General features: G+C 43.6%; 1 protein-coding gene across 2 annotated transcripts in view; it reads right to left on the bottom strand.

Moving 5' to 3' along the window:
• slc39a11 (solute carrier family 39, member 11) overlaps positions 1 to 18,280 on the bottom strand; it is a 757,783-nt gene extending 739,503 nt beyond the window's left edge. For both annotated transcript variants that reach the window (XM_078225647.1, XM_078225648.1), the window contains exons 1-2: positions 18,108 to 18,280; positions 1,241 to 1,279 (exon numbers count right to left, since the gene is read on the bottom strand). In XM_078225647.1, the coding sequence (XP_078081773.1) occupies positions 1,241 to 1,279; positions 18,108 to 18,215 (147 nt within the window). In that variant the 5' untranslated portion in view covers positions 18,216 to 18,280. The remainder of the gene's footprint in view (positions 1 to 1,240; positions 1,280 to 18,107) is intronic.
• Positions 18,281 to 22,215: the final 3,935 nt, after the last annotated feature.

Raw genomic sequence — 22,215 nt, 5'->3', positions numbered from 1 at the left:
ATATAAACAGTGAATTTGCAACACGGCTGCACGTTCAAATGGAACAAAGCTGATCAAAAGGGGAGCATACCTCATGGGGAGGAAGTCAAACAACAGCAAATGATCTACTTATCTCAAACTGCCTGTTATAAAACCATGCCCAATAACTTGAAAAAGGATAAGTCCTTCACCCTGGAGAATATCAGAATCTGAAAAGCTGCAGTCGGAGATTTTGTAAGTTATACAGACACGGTTAAAGGATTCCTACCAGTATATTCAGGGAAGCTTTAATGAAGAAAGGATATTGGGCAGACTTCTTTTTTTTTTGGAAAACAGCACACTAGCATCAAATTGAATTATAAAACGTGGAAATCACACAAACAATGCCAGGACACGTCCAAAATTTAAAAGCATTCTTCATAATGGTATGTCGAGAGGTGGTACACTGTCATTTCACATTCAGAAGCAGTGCCAAGATTCCTCTTCCCGTCAGTTTTAATGGTCCACCGTTAAATAATCTGGGTAATCTCAACCGCATTCCTGGGAAATTTGCACCATTAAACATCCCGTAATTTGATATTCCGTGACAGATTCAATCACCAAGGCCTCAACGATAATCAACATAGCAAATGAAAATGTGACACAGATTATGTAGAATTTACAACACAGAAACAAGTCCATGCCATTGTGTATACTCCCCATAAATCTTCTCCCACTCCATGTCATTTAATTGGAATAACATATCATTCTAGCGCTTTGTACTTATCTCGCCTCCACTGGTACGATTAAAAGTGGACAGTTATGGGCAAGGCAGAGGGAATTAAATAAACGTAGGCATTTCTCACCAATGATACGCTTCATGTGGATGAGCACGGAAATGTAGCATTCCCTGCTCCCACATCCTTCAAGTACATTTCAAAATAAATTAATTTCACTGACTTTTAATTTGTTCCTATCAGCGCGTGTCCTCACTAGCTATCAGCCTAGTCTGTCCGTCTCTCTGATAAGCTGACACTATTTCGTCAGCTTCATAATGCAGTTCATGATAAATTGCACCTGATGCAGGCTTTGTGAGATGAACGTTACAGCACTGGTCTCTTCAAAGGATGGTTTTTCAGAGTATTCCTCTCCCCCCTATCTTGCTCGCGCCACTTTATTTTGAAATGAACAGTTATTCGTGCAGAAGTGTTCATTTAAAAGACGGACTTTAGTCATATCATTTCTTTCGAGAAAGCGATTGAAGGTTTCTTTATACACTCACCCCTGCAGCAAAACCAAGGCTCCCATCCAGTATTTGTTTCTGTGTGCGAGAGAGAAAAGACAAGAATGAAGTTAAAACACTTTTGTCAGGAAGAAATATAGAATTTATTTTGCACTGTTCATGGTTTCAGGTCATCCCAATGTGCTGCGCTGCCAATCAACCATTTCTGAACTGCTGTTGGTACCGAGCAGCCGAACACAACAGCCAACTTACACATATCCAGATTTCACAAATAGCAATGAGATGAATGACCAGCCTCCCATCCAGTGACTCCGTCTACACTTCCCACTGCCTCGGAAAAGCAGCCAGCATGATTGAGGACCCCACGCACCCCAGACATTCTCCCTTCCACCTTCTTCCATCGGGAAAAAGATACAAAAGTCTGAGGTCACGTACCCACCGACTCAAGAACAGCTTCTTCCCTGCTGCCGTCAGACTTTTGAATGGACCCGACCTTGCATTAAAAGTTGATCTTTCTCTACACCCGAGCTATGACTGTAACACTACATTCTGCACTCTCTCATTTCCTTCTCTATGAGCGGTATGCTCTGTCTGTATAGCACACAAGAAACAAGACTTTTCACTGTATGCTAACACGTAACAATAAATCAAATCAAAATACTAATTCTCCTGTTTTGGTTGGTTAACATTAACGTTCATGTTTCCAAACCATCAACATTCAGAATGTCCCACATATTAGCCTCAAAAACCTAGCAGTGCGCAAATATTGATTAGTCACACGCACACGAAGTTAGGACTTGTTAATAGGAATGTCTTTGACTTTTAGCATGGGAGAATTATCTGGAAAAAAATGTTTCTTTTTTGTTCATTCAGTTGCTCTCCACGAAGAGTTTTCAAAAACATCATAGCTCTCTAACATTGTCCACCCATCTTTGGAGCACCAGAGCTCGGTGCTCAATATATGGGGAGGCAGTGACAGAGTGGTATTGTCACTGGATTAGTAATCCAGACATCCATGGTAAATGTCTAGGGACCCAGGTTTGAATCCCGCCAGGGTAGATGATAAAATGTGCATTCTAACAATGAATATGAAATCATTGTCAATTGTTGTAAAAACCCCATCGGTTCACTTCAGGGAAGGAAACTTGTCATCCTTAGCTGATCTGGTTTACGTATGACTCCAAACCCACAGCAATTTGATTGGCTCTTGGGTGGTGAATCTATGGAATTCATTGCCAAAGAAAGCTGTGAAGGCCAGGTCATTGGGTGTATTTAAGACAGAGATAGATAGCTTCTTTATTGGTAAGGGGATCAAAGGTTACGGGGAAAGAAAACAGGAGAATGGGGTGGAGAAACTTATCAGCTATGATTGAATGGCGGAGCAGACTCCATGGGCCAAATGGCTTAATGCTGTTCCTTTATCTTATGATCTATGATCTTGTGGACTCTTAAAAACGCACTCTAAGCAAGCCACTCAGTTCAAGAGCAATTAGGGATGGGCAATAAATAGAAATACAAGCAAAACACAATTGCTTGCACAGTAACATAAATAGTAATGTAATGGGACCTTAGTAATCCCATTAATGAAGAGGTCACTCCATAACACCTTAGACAAGGAAGATGAGAGATAATAGAAGGTTCCTAAATGTTCTTTGTATATATACAAGTTACGGCAATATGCAAGGCTCAAGACTACGGCAACAATATAACAAACTAAAACTAAAAGCAAGTGGTGTATTGTGAAATAAATTTGAACTAATAACAGGATTACAGATAAAAGGCAAATGTAGTCAGTTTATGTTTTAAAGTTATATATTTTATTTCAAAATTAGTTTTGAGTAGAAGTGTGTTATCAACGACTGGATTTCACACAGGCAGAGCTCTTTCCAAACTAGTAAAGTTTTGAAAAGCATGCCAATTTTCTCAAGCACTTTAAAAACAGACAAGGTTCAGATCATGAAACAAAGCTTTTCACAAAGGAATATTTTCAAACATCAATATTAAAGCAATCAGATTCTATAAAAATAAAGGCTGCTCTTAAGCATTTCTGGACATGTGCATGAATATCACACACCAGTAATAGGGGGAAAAAGAGTAATAAGTTATTCATTAATAAATGTGAGGTGATGCATTTTGGAGGATCAAATTTAGGTGTGAATTATACTGTAAATGGCAGAACCCTTAGGGACATTAACATACAGAGGGATCTGGGCGTGCAGATCCACTGTTCCCTATAAGTGGCAGCACAGGTGGCCAAGGTGATTAAGAAGGCATTTGGCATACTTGCCTTAATCAGCCAGAGCACTGAGTACAAGAGTTGGGAAATCACGTTGCAGCTATATAAAACCTTGCTTAGGCCACATTTGGAGTATTGCGTGCAATTCTGGTTAACAAACTACCAGAAGGACGTGGAAGCTTTGGAGAGGGTGCAAAGAAGGCTCACCAGGATGTTGCCTGGTCTTGAGGGTTATGAGGAGGGGTTGAATAAACTAGGATTGTTTTCATTGGAAAGACAGAGGCATTGGGAGACCTGATTGAGGTCTACAAAATTGTGAGAGGCATAGACAGGATGAATAGTCAAAGGCTTTTTCCCAGGGTGAAAGTGTCAATTACAAGGGGGCACAGGATCAAGGTGAGAGGGGGAAAATTTAAGGGAGATGTGTGGGGGTGGTTTTTCACACAGAGAGTGGTGGGTGCCTGGAACGCGCTGCCAGAGGAAGTGGTGGAAGCAACACATAAGCAACATTTAAGAAGCATCTGGATGGGTACATGAATAGGGAGGGAATGGAGGGATATGGACCAAGTAAGGGCAGAAGGTTTTTTTTAGTTTAGTTAGGGCATCATGATCAGCACAGGCTTGGAGGGTCGAAGGGGCTGTTTCTGTGCTGTTCTTTTCTTTGTTCTTTGTATTAATAACTCGAAGAACAGAAATGTTTTCCCAGTCTCCTGGCCAACATTTATCCCTCAACCAACATCTAGGAAAAAATAATCTGATCATTTATTGAATCACTGTCTGTGGAGCCTTGCTATGCGCAACATTGTCCTATGTTGCAACAGCGACCACACTTTAAAACCTTGTTCACTGGCTATCGAGGTTACTCAAAGGCATTTTAAAAATACAAAGTTCTTTCTTAAATAATCAATATTTCACTCCATACTTCCAAAAGAGCTTGCTTTAGTTCCATTCAATGAACCTTTTGTCCAGTAAACCTGTATCAAATTGTACTCATGATTTTTTTTAAGTATCCTGCCCTACTCGGGTTCCGCGAATAGAGATCTATAATCCCTCATATTGTGCAATGGTTCTGAACATGATAGCAGGCAAATAAATGGTGCCTTGTCATGGTGACACTGAAATTAAAAAAAGCTAGCCCATTTTTAAACCCACTCGAATAAACCGGTTTACCAAATGACAATGAAGCTACACTAATTGATCAAAGGTTTCAACTGATTCTGAGCCTTGGCAAGTCAGGGCAGAGTCAATATTTACTCTTCTGATTTTGATCCACTTACTGAAGAGGAATTTGCTCCTTCCTCCAGAAATGGATCATGGAAGCCAGTCCAAAGTGAAAAATAAAATGCAGAGTGTTTTAAACTTAGTTTTGTTGAGGAATAAAGAAGATGATCGAGTCGTAGGACGGAATTTCCCCGTCCCGCCAGCCACCAGTAGCGGGCAGGATATAGACCATGTAAAAGGTCCGTTGACCTTGGGCGGGATTTTCCGACCTTGGGGCGAGCGCAGCTGGAAAATCCCGCCCATAGAGTTTTACACTCAGGAAAAAGGCCATTCAGCCATCTAGTCTGCACCAGCAGAATTTGCTTCACCTACATTTATTAGGGGTAATTGCAACTTTTTTTTCTGCGCTCATTCCTGTTTTCGAAGTGCAGCAGTTATAATAAAAAAGTTCGGTTGACAGGTGGGATGTCCCAGTCTGCTTCACTGCCAGTCAGACAAAAAAATGTCTCATGATCCAAACGTATTCCAGCTTTTTTCTGTGTGTCCCGTGCACGAGCACATCTTTACGAACTAACTCATGCTCCTCATGAACTGTAGCACAACATCCGGTGTCAAGTATTCCAAGACAAGCTGCATAGAGTCATAGAGTTTTAAGCACAGAGAAGGGCCCTTTGGCCCATCATGCCAGCCATCAAGCACCTATCTATTCTAATCTCATTTTCCAGCACATGGTCCATGGTCTTCTATGCTATGGTATTGCAAGTGCTTATCTAAAAGCTTCTTAAATGTTGAAGTTTCCCGCCTCTACCATCCTTCAAATGGCAGTGTGTTCCAGATTCCCACCACCCTCTGGGCAGAAAAGCTTTTCCTCAAATTCCATCTGAATCTCCTTAAAATCTATGCCCCCTGGTTATTGACCCCTCTAGTAAGGGGGAAATTTTCTTCCTATCCACCCTAGCGGGCGGCATGGTGGCACAGTGGTTAACACTGATGCCGCACAGCGCTAGGGTCCCGGGTTCGATTCCCGGCTTGGGTCACTGTCTGTGTGGAGCCCGTTCTCCCTACGTCTGCGTGGGTTTCCTCCGGGTGCTCCGGTTTCCTCCCACAGGACGAAAGACGCGCTGGTTAGGTGCATTGGCCATGCTAAATTCTCCCTCAGTGTACCTTAACAGGCGCCGGAGTGTGGCGACTAGGGGATTTTCCACAGTAACTTCATTGCAGTGTTAATGTAAGCCTACTCGTGACTAATAAATAAACTTTAAACTTCATCCATGTCCCTCATAGTTTTATACATCTCAATCAGGTCCCCACCTCAGGCTTCTCTGCTCTAAGGAAAACAACTCCAACCTAACCAGTCTCTCCTCTTAGCTGAAACATTCCAGCCCCAGGCAACATCCTGGTGAACCTCCTCTGCATCCTCTCGAGTGCAATCACATCCTTCCTGTAGTATGGTGACCAGAACTGCACACAGTACTCTAACTGTGGCCTAACGAGTGTTTTACACAGCTCCATCATATCATCCCTGTTCTTATACTCTATGCCTTAGCTAATAAAGGCAAGTATCACATGTGCCTTTTTTAACTTTGATAAGCTTGTAAATATTTGTTAAATTGAAAAGAAACAGAACGGAAAGCTGTGTAAGCAGGTTTTTATATATCGGTACCTAACACCTTGCCAGATGTTTCTATCCAAAGCACTCAAAAAAAATGGCTAGTTTATTTATTTATTCTTGTCACAAATAGGCTTACATTAACACTGCAATGAAGTTACTGTGAAAATCCCCTAGTCGCCACAGTCCAGCGCTTGTTCGGGTACACTGAGGGAGAATTTAGCATGACCAATGCACCTAACCAGCACGTCTTTCGGACTGAGAGGGGAAACCGGAGCACCGGGAGGAAACCCACCATTCAAAGCTGGAGTCCCGTGCTAGTAATTTGAAATAAATCCTTTTGTTTTTCGTTTATTCTTTTTGCATTCGATCTTGGTCCCAAAATCTGTAAAATGCCCAAATCCTGCACATATCCGATCCCAAGCTTCCTGGATATGGGATCTGATTTCTGTAAAATTGATGAATCATTTATTTTTAAACGGGTTTATATTACAATAGAAAAGTTGTACCAGATATCTTGGTAACTTCATTAAAACAACCAGCTTTCATAGAATCATAGAAACCCTACAATACAGAAAGAGGCCATTCGGCCCATCAAGTCTGCACCGACCACAATCCCACCCAGGCCCTACCCCCATATCCCTACATATCTACCCACTAATCCCTCTAACCTACGCATCTCAGGACACTAAGGGCATTTTTTAGCATGGCCAATCAACCTAACCCGCACATCTTTGGTCCGTGGGAGGAAACCAGAGCACCCGGAGGAAACCCACGCAGACACGAGGAGAATGTGCAAACTGCACACAGATGGTGACCCAAGCCGGGATTCGAACCCAGGTCCCTGGAGCTGTGAAGCAGCAGTGCTAACCACTGTGCTACCGTGCCGCCCGACATATAACAAAAAAAATTTCAAGGTGCTTTACTGGTGAGTATTGAGAGAGAGAGAGAATAAAAACCAGGACAGCAGCTCAAAGGAGAAGATATTATGTAACCAAATGCTTGGCGATGGAGTGTCTTAAAAGGAGACAGAATTGGAGAATTAAAGGGTTTAAGGAAGGAAATTCCAGAGCAAGTGAATAAGATAGTTGAGAAGGCATATGAGACACTGGCTTTTATCAGCTGTGGCATAGAGTATAACAGCACAGAGGTAATATTGAAGTTGTACAGAGCGTTGGTTAGGCCACAGCTAGAATAGTGTGCGCAGTTCTGGTCACCTCACTATAGGAAGGATGTGACTACACTGCAGGGAGTACAGAGGTGGTTGATGCGCGATTCATTCACACGGGAGGCTAGAACGTACCCGGGAATAAAGGCTTTTATTCACTACAAATAGGAGCACACTACTCAACAATATTATCCCAGACTAAAGACTACTGGGAAGTAGCAGTGACCTTTATACTCCTGTAAGAAGGCGGAGTCCTGGGCGGAGCCGAATGGAGTGTACCACATAAACAGTAATAACAGGTGGAACACCCAACAACCCTAACCCCAACAGCAACGAGAGTAACATATATACAAGTACCCATAGTGGTAACCATCTATTGTTCACCACAGTGGTTCACCAGGATGTTGCCTGGGATGGAGCATTTGAGCTATAAGGAGAGACTGGATAGGCTTGGATTGTTTTCTCTAGAGCAGAGAAGTGGGGGGACATGATTGAGGTGTATAAGGTTATGAGGGGTTTGGACAGGGTGGGGAGGGAACAGCTGTTCAACTGGTTGAGGGGTCACTCACAAAGGGCGCAAACTTTTAGGGTAAGGGACAGGAGATTCAGAGGAGATTTGAGAAAAATGAATTTCACTCAAGAGGGTGATGGGAATCTGGAATGCACTGCCTGGAAAGGCAGTGGAGGCCGGAAACCTTACAACCATTTAAAGAATATTTGGATGAACACTTGAAATATAACATTCAAGGATATAGGACAAGTGCTGGAAAATGGGATCAGCCCAATTTTAGTGGTAGATATTGTCAGTGCAGACTCAATGGGCTGAAGGGCCTTTTCTGCACTGTACAACTCAGGTCAACGCAGCCAAAGGCACAACCATCAAGGGTGAGGCGAAAGAAGTCGGAGATTGCAGTGAAATCCATCATGAATGACTGGCTCAGCAATGTGGCCATTTCCTTGGACTTTCCAAAGATGGGCAGGTTAGGTTGATTGGCCATGGTAAATTGCCCCCAAGTGTCAGGGGGATTAGGAGGGTATGTATGTGGGGCTGGGTGGGATTGTGGTCGGTGCAGACTCAATGGGCCGAATGGTCTCCTTCCGCACTGTAGGGATTCTATGATTCTATCAGCAATCCAAGCTCTAAAAACAAGTCGCAGTCTCAGATTTTGATAACATGTTGTCCAGTTTATTGCTGTTATGACGCATGAAGAGCAGGACAAGAGAAAGCACAGCCAAGAACCGATTACGCTCACTTTCGCAGTGGGTTGGATTCACAAATCTCGGCAAATTGAATCCAAGTGAACAAGAGCCAACTTCAAACAACTAGTATCAAAGGGCCCCCCATACCCCGCCCGAAATGTAACACTGATTTTACTGCAGTCTATTGTCTATCTATTGTCACTGCATTGCATCAGACGCTTGTGAAAAACACCAATTCGAATTATGAGAAGTTTGCAAGGTGATGGATGTCATCAAAAAACATGTAAAGAAAACTCTATTGGATTTGCTTTCTACATCCCTACCGACAGTTTTACAAGCAACACAGGTTATACCCACTCTTTAGACACTCGCTACATCACATAATTCAAAATACCGAGGGCCAAATCCCAGCAAGTTGCTGCATCATTAAGAGGCGATATTGACTAGCTTAAGACCATTGTGGCTGTGGGAGGTGAAGTGAATCATATACAGAAGCAGCAACTAACTGGCTTCTAATGTACAGCCTTGAATTAAGCCCTTGGCGTCAGTAATTCATAATGTTACCATTTCACATGGAGTTCTTCAGTCACTTTTCGTGCTAATTGCAGTTGACGGCACATTCTGTGCCCTTCAAAAGCAATAAACAGATTATTGTATCCCAACAAACCTCGGTAGGAGCATTAGGAAAACTGGTAGGTCAGTCAATCAGCCCTCGAGCCTGCTTCGCCATTCAATTAAATTGTGTCTCATCGGTGTCTCCATCCACACGGTTTTGTTTCCAGGTCCACAGACACCCTTCCCCAACAAGAAAAAAACCCACCAATCTCAGGCTTGGAGTTATCAGAGCATCCACAGCTTTTTAGGAGGTAAAGTTCTGGACTTGTGTTACCCAATATCTGAACGGGTTTCCAATTTTACTCCTCAACGGCCTCCTCCTAAGGTTAATTCTTGATTTCTTCACCAGAGATCAATACTGTCAAAACATTTTGACTTTGAAACTCTTTTTAAACAGCTCGCCTTTCGATTTTAAACACTCAAACCAATACTATTTTTTTTTAAATCATGGGACATGGGCATCACTGGCTGGTCAGTATTTATTGCTCATCCCTAGTTGCCCGTGAGAAGGTGGTGGTGAGCTGCCTTCTTGAATCGCTGATACAACTGCGTGGCTTGCTGGGACATTTCTGAGGGCAGTTGAGAATCAACCACATTGCTGTGGCTCTGGAATCACATGCAAGCCAGGTCAGGTAAGGACGGCAGATTTCCTTCCCTAAAGGACATTAGTGAACCAGATGGGTTTTTTCCGACAAGCGGCAATAGTTCCAAGGTCATCAGTAGATTCTTAATTCCAGATTTTTTAAAAATTGAATTCAAATTCCATTATCTGCCGTGGCGGGATTCGAACCTGGGTCCCCAGAACATTAGCTGAGTTTCTGGAATATTTAGTTAGTTCATACATCCTGTCCTCATAATGTAACCCTGTAAACCATAGTATCAATTTGGTGAAATTGCCCCACACCCCCTTCCAAAGCCAATGTTCGCTTTCCTGAGAGACAATGCCCACAAGTGAATGCAATACAGTGGCTGGGATCCTATCAAAGCTTTTACGTAACCAAAGGATAACTTCCTCCCCTTTGTATTCCAGCTTTTTCTACCTGTTCACTAGCTTTGAATGATTTGAAGTACGTGGCCTGACAAATCTCTTTGCTCCTCTGCAGTTTCTGCTTTCTCACTATTTAGAAAATACACCGATGTACCTTCCTCAGGTCCATAGCGGGTGGCCTCACGGTTGAGGCACACTTGGCTCCATCGGACCTAGTTTTGCTCAGTGACTTGAATGCCTACATCCCTTTGCAACTTGCTGCTCACATCTGCACCACTTACTTTGACCATTTCACAATCTGTAATCCATTACTGGGACATTCTATGCACAAGAGAACGACAGTGTGTCTTTTTCAGTATTGCAAATGATTCAATAAGCCACAGGACACATTATTTTCTACCACACAAAGATTAAAGCCCAAGAACAACCCTGAAAATTGTGTAAAGGAACAGGCTGGAGGCTGTGATCTAATCTCTGGACTTCAAACATTGATACAGACTCTGCAACTGCTCCTTCCAGCGTGTGACGCCAAGCTTCTAGTAGCTTGGAGAGTATTAATGGGACTGTACAATTGGATCAACATTTCCAATAAATGAAACAGCTTATCTATTTAAACACTAAATTACTGCTTTCTCTTTATGAAATCTGACATCGATCTCCTATCTTGCAGGAGAACATATAAATCTGGCCTGCCAAAGAAAAGGCCATTCCCTTCGACCTACCAGCTGGCAAAAGAATGAACACGTTACGGAATCGCAGAGCGGTTACCGCACAGAAGGAGACTGTTCAGCCCCACGTGCCAATGCCACCTCTCTGCGGGAGCCACTCGGCCAATCCCACGCCCCCATCCTTTGCCCAGTAGCCCTGTAATTTCTTTCTCTCCAGATAATTGCCCAATTTTGAACCGGGTAATAATTACCCAAGGCTTCTGAAAGGCATGATTGAATCTGTCTCCACCGCACTCTCAAGCAGTGCGTTCCAGATCCTAACCACTCGCTGTGGAAATAAAAATGTTTTGCTTCAGGTCATCATCGATTCTTTCGCCATTCACCTGAAATTGTGTCCTTGGTTGTGGACCAATGGAATCAGCTTTTCATCTACTCTGTCTGGATAGCCCATGCTTTTTAATATTTCTATTAAATCTCCTCTCAAACTTCCCTTCTGCAAGAAAAGTAATCCCAATCTATGGCATTGAAGTCCCTCGTCACTGCAATCATTTTCATTAATCTTTTCTGCACTTTGTTGTTGTGGTATCGCTTTCGGAGAGAATATGCTCATGCTGCCCTTGATATCAAGGTTGCATTTGACCGAGTGTGACAGCAAAGGACCTTATCAAAGCTGCAGTCAATGGGAATCAGGGGAGAAAATTCTCCACTGGTCGGAGTCATACCTGGCACAAAGAAAGGTGGCTGTGGTGGTTGGAAGTCAGTCACCTCAGCCCCAGGATACAATTGCAGGAGTTCCTCAGGGTAGTGTCCAAGGCCCAACCATCTTCAACAATGACTTTCCTTCCATCATAAGGTCAGAATTGGGGATGTTCGCCGATGATTGCACAATGTTCAGCACCATTCGCGACTCCTCAGATACTGAAGCAGTCCATGTCAAAATGCAGCAAGACCTGGACAATATTCAGGTTTGGAATGACAAACGCAAGCGACATTTGCACCACACAAATGCCAGGCAATGGCTATCTCCAATAGAAGAGGCTATAACTATTGCCCCTTGATATTCAATGGTATTACCATCACTGAATCCCCCATCCTTAGGGTTACCATTGGCCAAAAATGGAATTGGACTGGCTACAAGAGCAGGTCTGAATATAGGAATTCTACAGCAAGTATCTCACCTCCTAACTCCCAAAGCCTGTCCACTATTCGCAAAACACAAGTTAGGAGTGTGATGGAATACTCTCCCCTTGCCTGGATGAGTGCAGCTCCAACAACACTCAAAAAACTCAATACCATCCAGGACAAAGCAGCCCACCTGAATGACACATCCAAAACATGCACTCCCTCCATCACCAACACACAATGGCAGCAGTCTGTACCATTTACAAGACGCACTGCAGGAACTCACCAAGTCTCTTTAGACAGCACCTTCCAGATCCATGACCGCTACCATCTAGAAGGACAAGGTCAGCAGACACATAGGAACAGCACCATCTGGAAGTGCCCCTCCCAGCCACTCACCATCCTGACTTGGAGACATATCGTGCCGTTCCTTCACTGTCACTGGGTCAAAATCCTGGAAATCCTCCGAACAGCACTGTGGGTGTACAAACACCTCAGGGATGCTGTGGTTCAAAAAGGCAGCTCACCACCACCTTCTCACGGCAATTAAAGATCAGCAATGAATGCTGGCCTAGCCAGCGATGCCCACATCCCACGAACAAATAAAACAAAGTGAAGCCTTCATATCCTTCCTAAGATGCAGTACCCAGAATTGGACATAGGTTCCACCTCAACTGGAGTACTGTGTTTTATAAAGGTTCAACATAACTTCCTTGCTTTTGTACTCTTTGCTTCTATACATAAAGCCAAGGATCCCAGGAGTTTTTAACCAATCTCTCGCCACCTTCAACAAATTGTAACATATACGCTCTAGTCCCTCTGCTCCTGCACTCACTTTAGAACTGAATCCTTTATTTTGTATTGCCTCTCCTTGTTCTTCCTACCAAAATGTATCACTTCACACTTATCTGCATTAAATTCCACATGTCCGCCCATTCCACCAGCCTGTCTATGTCTCCTTGACGTTTATCACCATCTTCTTCATGGTTCACAACACTTCCAAGCTTTGCATCACCTGCAAATATTGAAACTGTGCCCTGCACCCGCAAGACCAAGTTATTAACATAGATCATGGGGAAGCCCACAGTATAACGTCCTCCAGATCGAAAAACACACATTCACCGATAAAAGCAAATTACGGCGGATGCTGGAATCTGAAACCAAAAGAGAAAATGCTGGAAAACCACAGCAGGTCTGGCAGCATCTGCAAGGAGAGAAAAGAGCTGACGTTTCGAGTCCAGATCGGAAAACACACATTCACCAATACTCTCTGCTTCCTGTCACTCAGACAACTTTGCTGCCAATGAACATCCCTCTATTTCATGGGATTTTACTCTGCTGACAAGCACTTTATGAAACAAATGTTGGAAGTCCGTGAACACGATTTACGCCATTATGTACACACTATGGCTCACAACAATGCATTGACCTAAATTTACATCTTCATGTATTTAGTGATCTTATAATACATACAGCTTTTCTTGTAAAATCAACAGTGTAAAACCACTTAAAAATGGTAGGATTACTTTATAGATCTTTGGATTACTCCATGACATTTCTGCCATTGTTGGCTCTTTTCCCTGAAGACTTGATACTGGTCTGTCTCTTGTTCTCTCAATTCTTGGGGGTACATCCAATGTGAGGATGTGTCAAACCATTTCCATAGAGTAAAGGTGCACCCGGTCTCGTAGCCATGCACAGCTGGGTCGGCTGTTTCTTGGCTACTTCCAATATTGCACAACTGCTCTCCGCTGCCTCACCTTTACTTTTGATGTTCTTGCAAAGATCTTAACTCTGCATGGCCAAATTCCACTCCAACTCCATTTTCAAGTTTTCTGATGTCAGTAAAACAGAGGAGATAGTCATCGACTTCAGGATACGTAGTGGAGGATATCCCCCTGTCTACATCAAAAGGTGATGAAGTGGAACTGGCTAAGAGCTTCAAGTTTCTCAGTGTTCAGATCACCAACAACCTGTCCTGATCAATCCACTCCAAAGCTATAGCAAGAAAGCCCACCAACGCTTCTATTCTCCCAGAAAGCTAAGGAAATGCAACATGTTCACTACGACTCTCACCAATTTTTACGGATGCACCATAGAAAGCATCCTTTCCAGAGGCCTCACAGCTTGCTGTGGCCAAGACCGCAAGAAACTACAAAGAGTTGTGAACGTAGCCCAGTCCATCCACGCAAACCAGCTTCTCATTGATTGACGCCATCTACACTTCCCGCCACCTCGGGAAAGCAGCCAGCATAATCAAGGTCCCCACGCACCACGGACGTACTCTCTTCCATCTTCTTCGGTCAGGAAAAAGATACAGAAGTCTGAAAACATGTACCAACTGACTCAAGAACAGCTTTTTCCCTGCTGCCATCAGACCTTTGAATGGTCCTATCACATATTCAGCTGATCTTTCTCTTCACCCTATCGGTAACTGCAACATTATACTCTGCGCCCTATCCTTTCCTTCTCCACTATGTACTCTATGAACGGTATGCTTTGTTTGTATAGCTTGCAAGAAACAATACTTTTCACTGTATCCCAAGGCGTGACAATAATAAATCAAATCAATTCAATTCTTTCCCATTCTGGTCATTTTTATGATATGACAACATCTTCGCTCCCTCAAGTCCAACAGATGCAGACTGAACATTAAATTATAATCACAGAATCCTACAGTGCAGAAGAGGCCCTTTGGCCCATCAATTCCGCACCACACCTGAAAGGCCCTGACCTGCCCACATAATCCCATTTGCCAGCACTTGGCCCATAACCTTGAATGTTATGGTGTGCCAAGTACTCATCCAGATACTTTTTAAAGGATGTGAGGCATCCCACCTCTGCCACCCTCCCAGACCATCACCACCCATGGTGGTAAATGGAATGCAATTGATTTGTTGCAAATCTCCACATCTGGCTGAACCACATCAAGCACTGCCAGGTTTCATGATCCTCTCTCTGCTCTTCATAACTTTTCATTATTTGAGGAATACTCAGATTTCTTCTTTTCTGGTCCAAATTGAATGACCACCAACTCATCTGCATTGAAATTCATCTGCCACAGTTTCAACAATTCATTTGATCTATCAATTTTATGCTCTCATCTAATTAATTACGATGCACCTACCTTCATGTCATCGGTAATCTTGGACAAACAGCTCTCTATTGCATTACCTAATGCAGTGCGTAATATATAGTGAACAATCGGTGCCCCCAGCACAGCTCCTTGCAATTCCAATATTCACTTCCTTCCAACTCAGGTACGTGGCCATCACCTTGCTCTCTGTATTTTACTGCCTAGCCAATCCCCGGACCAGGCCTTTAATTCCTTAGACTTTAGTTTAATGACAGTCTCTTCGTTAGAAGCTTGTAGAATGCCTTTTGCTAGTCCATATAAATTACATCCACACACATTCCACTATTTTAGTTACCTACTCAAAAAATTCGATTGAGTTTGCTATATGAAACCTACTTTTAACAAATTCATGCTGGGTCTCTCTGATCGGCTCAGATTGCTCCAGGGTTTTAACATAACTGCTGCTGAAACCTTCATCTGCGCCTTCAGACTCGATTATTCCACGTATCTCTAACCAATTTTACCCTCTCTAACCTGAGCCCACACAAATCTCAATGCTAGATCCTAATCCACACAAAGTCCTACAAATCTATCGTCACCGTACCTGTTGTCCTACATAGTGTCCCAATCAATCAACACTTCAAATGTAAAATTTCCATTCTATGTTCAATTCCCTCAAGGCCTCACCCCTCCGTTTCTTAGCTACCGGCTCTTAAACGGTTGAAAAATCTGTACTCATGCCTCTTACGGATCCCCCAGTCCCTTCTATCTTCAGCCATCGGCACTAAAGAGAGAAACATTTTATTAATTTGTTCACTGGATATCAACATCATTGGCAAAGCCTATTGCTTAGCCACTGACTGGCTTGTAAGATCACTTCAGAAAGGATAAAAGAGTCAACAACATTGCTGTGGGCCTGGAGTCACGTGGAACAGATCAGGTCAGAGAAACAAATGCTTGCATTTGTGTAGCACCTTTTGCCTGGTCTCAAAGCTCATAAGAGCAAATGAAGTACTTTTGAAATGCAGTCACTGTTGTAATTGTGGAGAGGTGGCAGCTAATTTGAACACATCAGGCCCTTCACCAACAGCACTGTGATAATGACTATAACCTTTTTTCCCTGATGTTGATTGATTAATATCAATTGATTAATATCAGCCAAGGCACTGAGGGTTATTCCTCTGCTCTTCACTGAAATAGAGGGATCGTTTACATCTAGCTGAGAGGGAGGCTTGGTTTAATGTCTCAGCTGAAAGGTAGCACCTACAACACCGCAGCACTCCATCGGTACTGCACTGAAGGGTCATCATCGATTTTTGTGCTCAATTTCTCGAATAGAACTTGAGCTTCACAACCTTCCGACTTAAAGGCCAGAGGGCCACAGCTAATGCATTGGTACAGACAGTGCTCTTCCTTCCCCGAAAGGACTTTAGTGAACCAGATGAATCTTAATAACAATCTGATCGTTTCATGGCCTCTATTACTGAAGCTAACTTTTTATTTCAGATTGAATTAACTAAACTTCAATTTCCCAGTTGTCACAATAGAATATGAACACAGTTCCCGGGCATTCATCAAACCTTTGGGACAACTGACCCAGTAATACAGCCATTATGCAACAGCCCCACTTGCACTTATGTTTTCATGACATTGGGACATCCCAAAGCATTTCAGAGCCAATGAAAAACTTCGGAAAGGTGGTTTGTGTTGTAAAGTCAGAAAACGTAGCCAACACGGTGGCACAGTGGTTAGCACTGGTGCCTCACAACGCCAGGGACCCAGTTTCAATTCCCGGCTTGGGTCACTGCCTGCGTGGCGACTAGGGGATTTTCATATCATAGTAGCTGCATTGCAGTATTAATATAAGCCTACTTGTGACACTAATAAATAAACTTAAACAATGCTTTGTCTAAAGGTGGCACAAGCAAGAATACAAGAAATACTAAATTAAGAATTCTAATAGCCCTAAGCTCTAGAATCCAATCTCTAAAGCTTTTACTTTTTCTTTGGTGTCAATATTTGTCTGATTTCACTTCAGTCCAGCACCTCTGGAGGCTTCCTACATTAAAACATACTACACAAATGCAAAATGTTGTTGGTGTGAATATCTCTGATATATCCTACATCAAGCAGTGGGGGCATTTGCATTACTCTGACTGTGGCCTGTCAGTCATCAATACCATTATTGATGTCTCAGCTATCGGTCATAGAGTCAATTACTGCACAGAAGTAGGCAATTCAGCCCATTGAATCCAAGCTGGCTCTCTGTCGAGCAATCCAGTCAGTCCCACTCCCCTGCTCCATTGTCATAGCCCTGTAAATTTAAGTCCCTCAAGTGCACATCCAATTTTCTTTTGAAATTGATCATCTCAACTTCCACCCCCACCTCTTGACAACAAGTTGCAGATTATCAACTTAAATAGCAAAATGTCTGAAGGGAAACTGAATGGAAATCTACAAAAGGTAAATTAATCAGAACAGACAAGGATAGGAAAGTGACAGGCCGGAAGATTAACACATGCAGGAATGATTAAGGTGTTGGTTTGCAGAAAGGGTCGGGCAGTCGATGTGGCATTGCAAAATATTCCCAATACACCATGACACAACACAAAAGGCCATCAGGAGAGATAAAGGTGAGAATCATTTTAAAAGGTACCAGAAATGCTACATAGTGCAGGGAAAAGAAACACTAAATCTGACATTGCTCCTTCATCAACATTTCATTGAGGAAGTTTTTTTATTGATTTGTAAAGTTCAACAATGATCTTGTTGACCTTCCTTGCAATGCAATCCTAAAGTGAACGTTCCACGTCACTGTCATACAGGCTGCATAAAAGGCAGATTTGTCCATACCTTTGATTTAAGATTTTGCTTTTCGAAATCAAATTGAAATGATCTTGTCCTGAGACAAGCCTTGTGGGACTGGTCTCACTGCAATACAATACAATGCAATGCCATGCAATGCAATACAATGCATTCAAAATCTGGTCCACAAATACCGACCTGGCCTTGGGAGAAGATGAAAACCAGAGCAGCCCCGGCGGCGGTGAGTCCCCAGGTGAATAAGGTGCCCAGGAGGGTCTGAAGGACAGGGCTCCAGCCCTGGATCATGCTGTCACACACACAGTGCAAGCCACTGCACTCGTTCACTTCCGCGTCCTCTGCCCACGTGTCTCTCCGGCAACATTCCAGGCACCGCCCCCCGCCGCGCTGGTTGGCTGGGCCACCTGCACCGTGGTCCAATGGGGAGGCGGGGAAGGGGAGACCCCCCAGGCTGATTGGCTGTGCCGCCCGTCAATCAGGGCGCGGTCTGTTGCATTTCGCAGCCCAGTGGAGGTCTGCAAGTAGCGACCTTAGTTCCGGGTTGGTGCAGGCAGCTTGGAAACAGAAAGGAAAGCATTATCGTTTATTTTTTTTAAAAAGAGTGAAACCAACTCATTATTACCACCAGACAGGCTGCATTCATTTTGCAGATGAAAAAAATATGCTTTTTTATTCCTGAATCTGCAAGAACATGTTATTGTTTTCTGTGTGATGGTTATTTCGGAATGTTTGTCATGTTCGAATCTATGATTCTGACGTGGGAAACATTCCGAAATGACCATCACACAGAAAACAAGAATATTCAGGTTCTTGACATACATCAAGTAACACACTCTGAGATGCTTCAATGCAGTAAAGGAAACGTTTCACTCATTTTACAAAGGTCCTTACAAATAGTTACTTTATAAGGCGTCAACATAGAAAAAGTTGCACTCTGAGGTGCTTCGGTACAACTGAGTTCCGTGTAATATTCACTGGATTCATTTTGCAGATGAACTCTGCACTGTAAGTGTTGCTGCTGTATTAATATTTAATTGGTTCTAAGCTTTCTGTTTGTGTTGTAGCTGGTATCATATTGCAATGCGACACATTAGTCTCATCATGCATTTTGGAAGTCAGCAATAAGCATTAGGATGACTGAAATAAAATGCAGCAATCTTTTTTTAAATACCGCAGGCTGTTGGAATATAATCCAACATTAATTGAATCACAGGGAATTTGCATCACAAAGCACTGTTTGCATAGTTTCTTAAATTACAGGCTTGGGTACTCCGAGTGCCCTCAGCTGGTTTAAGTTCTAAATATGATTTAATAAATGGTGAACTCGTTTTGCATCTAGCTCCTTGACATTTTTCCTCAACTATCAGCCAGAAAACTGTGAGATTGTGAATGGATACGTGCTCCGCAGCCGGATTTGCTCCAATGTTGTGGCAAAGTTCATACAATCCCTACAGTGCAGAAGGAGATCATTCGGCCCATCAATCTGCAGTGACAACAATCTCACCCAGGCCCTATCCTGTAACCCTATATTTACCCCGCTAATCCCCCTGACATTAAGGTGTAATTTAGCATGGCCAAACAACCCAACCCGTACATATTTGGACTGTGGGAGGGAACCGGAGCGCCTGGAGGAAACCCACGCAGACACGGGGAGAACCGGCAAACTCCACACAGTCACCCGAGGCTGGTCGCTGGCACTGTGAGGCAGCAGTGCTAACCACTGTGCCACCATGCTGCCCACCCTTCACTTCTTGTCCAAAGAAAGGAGATTGAATTCTATCTGTGTTGACTGGCAACAACAAAAATCATAGAATCCCTAGAGTGCAGAAGGAGGCCATTCGGCCCATTGAGCCTGCACTGACAACAATCCCACCCAGGCCCTATCCCCGCAACTCCACGTATGCAACCAGCTAATCCCACTGACACTAATGGGCAATTTAGCATGGCCAATCAACCTAACCCGTATATCTTTAGACTGTGGGAGGAAACTGGAGCACCCAGAGGAAACCCATGCAGACACGGGGAGAACGTGCAAACTCCACACAGACAGCCACCCAAGCTTGGAATTGAACCCAGATCCTGGCGTTATGAGGCAGCAGTGCTAACCTTCTGCCACTCATGTCATCCTCTCTTTCCTCCATTAAAATGCTGTTTAAAAATCAATCTGGTCAAACATTTGGTGACACATCCCAATGTCATTTTCTTTGGTTTGTTACCAGGTTTTTTTGTCGGGGAACGCTCCCATGAAATGCCTCAGGACATTTGATAATGATAAACGCACTTTACAAATACAAGTTCTTGTTTTTGGATAACACTAATTTAAAGTACCAGCGATAATGTGCATTTATGTAGTGCTTTCAGAGGAAGACCCGACGCAAGGTGATTCACAGAAGTGTAATCACCACCAGACAAAAGAAGATGGTGGCGAGGGTTAGGGAAGGAATTTCAGAGCTTAGGGTCGAACTAGCTGGAGGCATAGCTTGAAAGAGTGAAGTGAAAGGAGAGTGGGGGGTGTCATAAAATGCCAGAATTGGGAGAATGAAGAGATCTCAGGGGGTTTGAAAAGTAGAGGACTGTGGATGTTGTAGTGTTGGAGTCATTTACAGAGCTAGGGAGGAACTAGCAGAGAATAGGTTAAAGGCTGCAGAGTTTCAGGTCAGCTGAAGTTTGCAGAGGACGAGAATTGAAGGTTTACCGAGAGAGATTTAGAATGGATAATATTTCAGCAACAAATGGATTGAAGTGTAGGGTCAGAAGAGGACAATGTTACTGAGGTGGAAGTAGCCAGTATCTCTGATGGATGTTAGCTTGTGGAGTGGGGGTGGGGGGGTGGATTGCTGGTGAGGGCATACCAGAAATATAAACTGTTCTGTTCTCGCTATTGATGTCTTCTCATTCTTTTGTTTTAAATTTTGGTGCACAGTGGGCTGAGCTTCCATCTCTAGCATTAGGCTGGAACAGAGCGAGTGCTATAGAGTTGCACTTCTCTCTGCCAAAGTTGCCTGCTACTCAAGAATGCTATTGTACATCAGAGCTGTCCTGAAGCTTATCTTCTCTGCCACAAACTGTCTTGTTAATCCCCTCTACCATGGCCCCTGCTGCCTCACCTCCTACAACAGGGTTGAGTGCTTCTTAGAGTTCACCATCATGATGATTGTGACCATCTGCTCAGTTTCCTCTCATGATTCCATCTTTCCTCAAAATAAGCTACCCCACCCTCACTTTGGCCCCCCCACCTGACCTCACGCTGACCTCTCTTGTTTCTTTTCCACTTTCTCTCCATGCCCTCTCTCAGCTCACTTTCTTCACCGCCACCTCGTTGCTCCAATTTCCCACTAAACTGATGACAACTCAGCAACTTCCCTTTCCGACCACCCTGGTGATTTCCATTGTAAATATTCCCCTTTTCTCAGCTCCCATGCCCCACCTTTCTTCACCTTTCCCTCAAAAACTATCCTCAGCCCATCTGTCCTTGTCAACCGCCAACTCATCTCCAAGTCCCTTCTCTTCCCCTCCAGGGCCTTTATTGGATTGTTGCCTCCAGTATCTGTGCGCAGCTTTACTGTGGCTCCATGTTTGAGAATTGCTGCAGCCAGGTTTCTGGGTTTGCCACAGGATGGAAATGACCCCGATCAAAATCACAAATGAGATCCCATGTGATGATGGCCACGATCATTGAATCCCTTCAGTGCAGAAGGAGGCCATTCGGCCCATTGAGCCTGCTCCAACTCTCTGACACAGCATTCCACCCAGGCCCTATCCCTGTAACCCCATGTATTTACCCCACCATTCACCCTAAATCTGGGGCACTAAGGGGCAATTTAGCATGGCCAATCAACCTAACCTGCACATTTTTAGAGGGGAGGAAACCAGAGCATTCGGAGGAAACCCACGCAGACACGGGGAGAATATGCAAACTCCACGCAGACTTATCGGGAATTAAATTCAGGTACCTGGCGCTGTGAGGTAGCAGTAGTAACCGTTGTGCCACCATGTCACCCTGATGTACAATTGCTCCTCATCCTCTTCAGGATGACTGAAATAAAATGCAGCAATCTTTTTTTAAATACCGCAGGCTGTTGGAATATAATCCAACATTAATTGAATCACAGGGAATTTGCATCACAAAGCACTGTTTGCATAGTTTCTTAAATTACAGGCTTGGGTACTCCGAGTGCCCTCAGCTGGTTTAAGTTCTAAATATGATTTAATAAATGGTGAACTCGTTTTGCATCTAGCTCCTTGACATTTTTCCTCAACTATCAGCCAGAAAACTGTGAGATTGTGA

Source organism: Mustelus asterias, chromosome 12, assembly GCF_964213995.1.
Source record: "Mustelus asterias chromosome 12, sMusAst1.hap1.1, whole genome shotgun sequence".
NCBI classification, from domain to species: Eukaryota; Metazoa; Chordata; class Chondrichthyes; order Carcharhiniformes; family Triakidae; genus Mustelus; species Mustelus asterias.
Note: the sequence above shows the minus strand (reverse complement) of the source record. Positions and strands in the feature narration are given on the sequence as shown.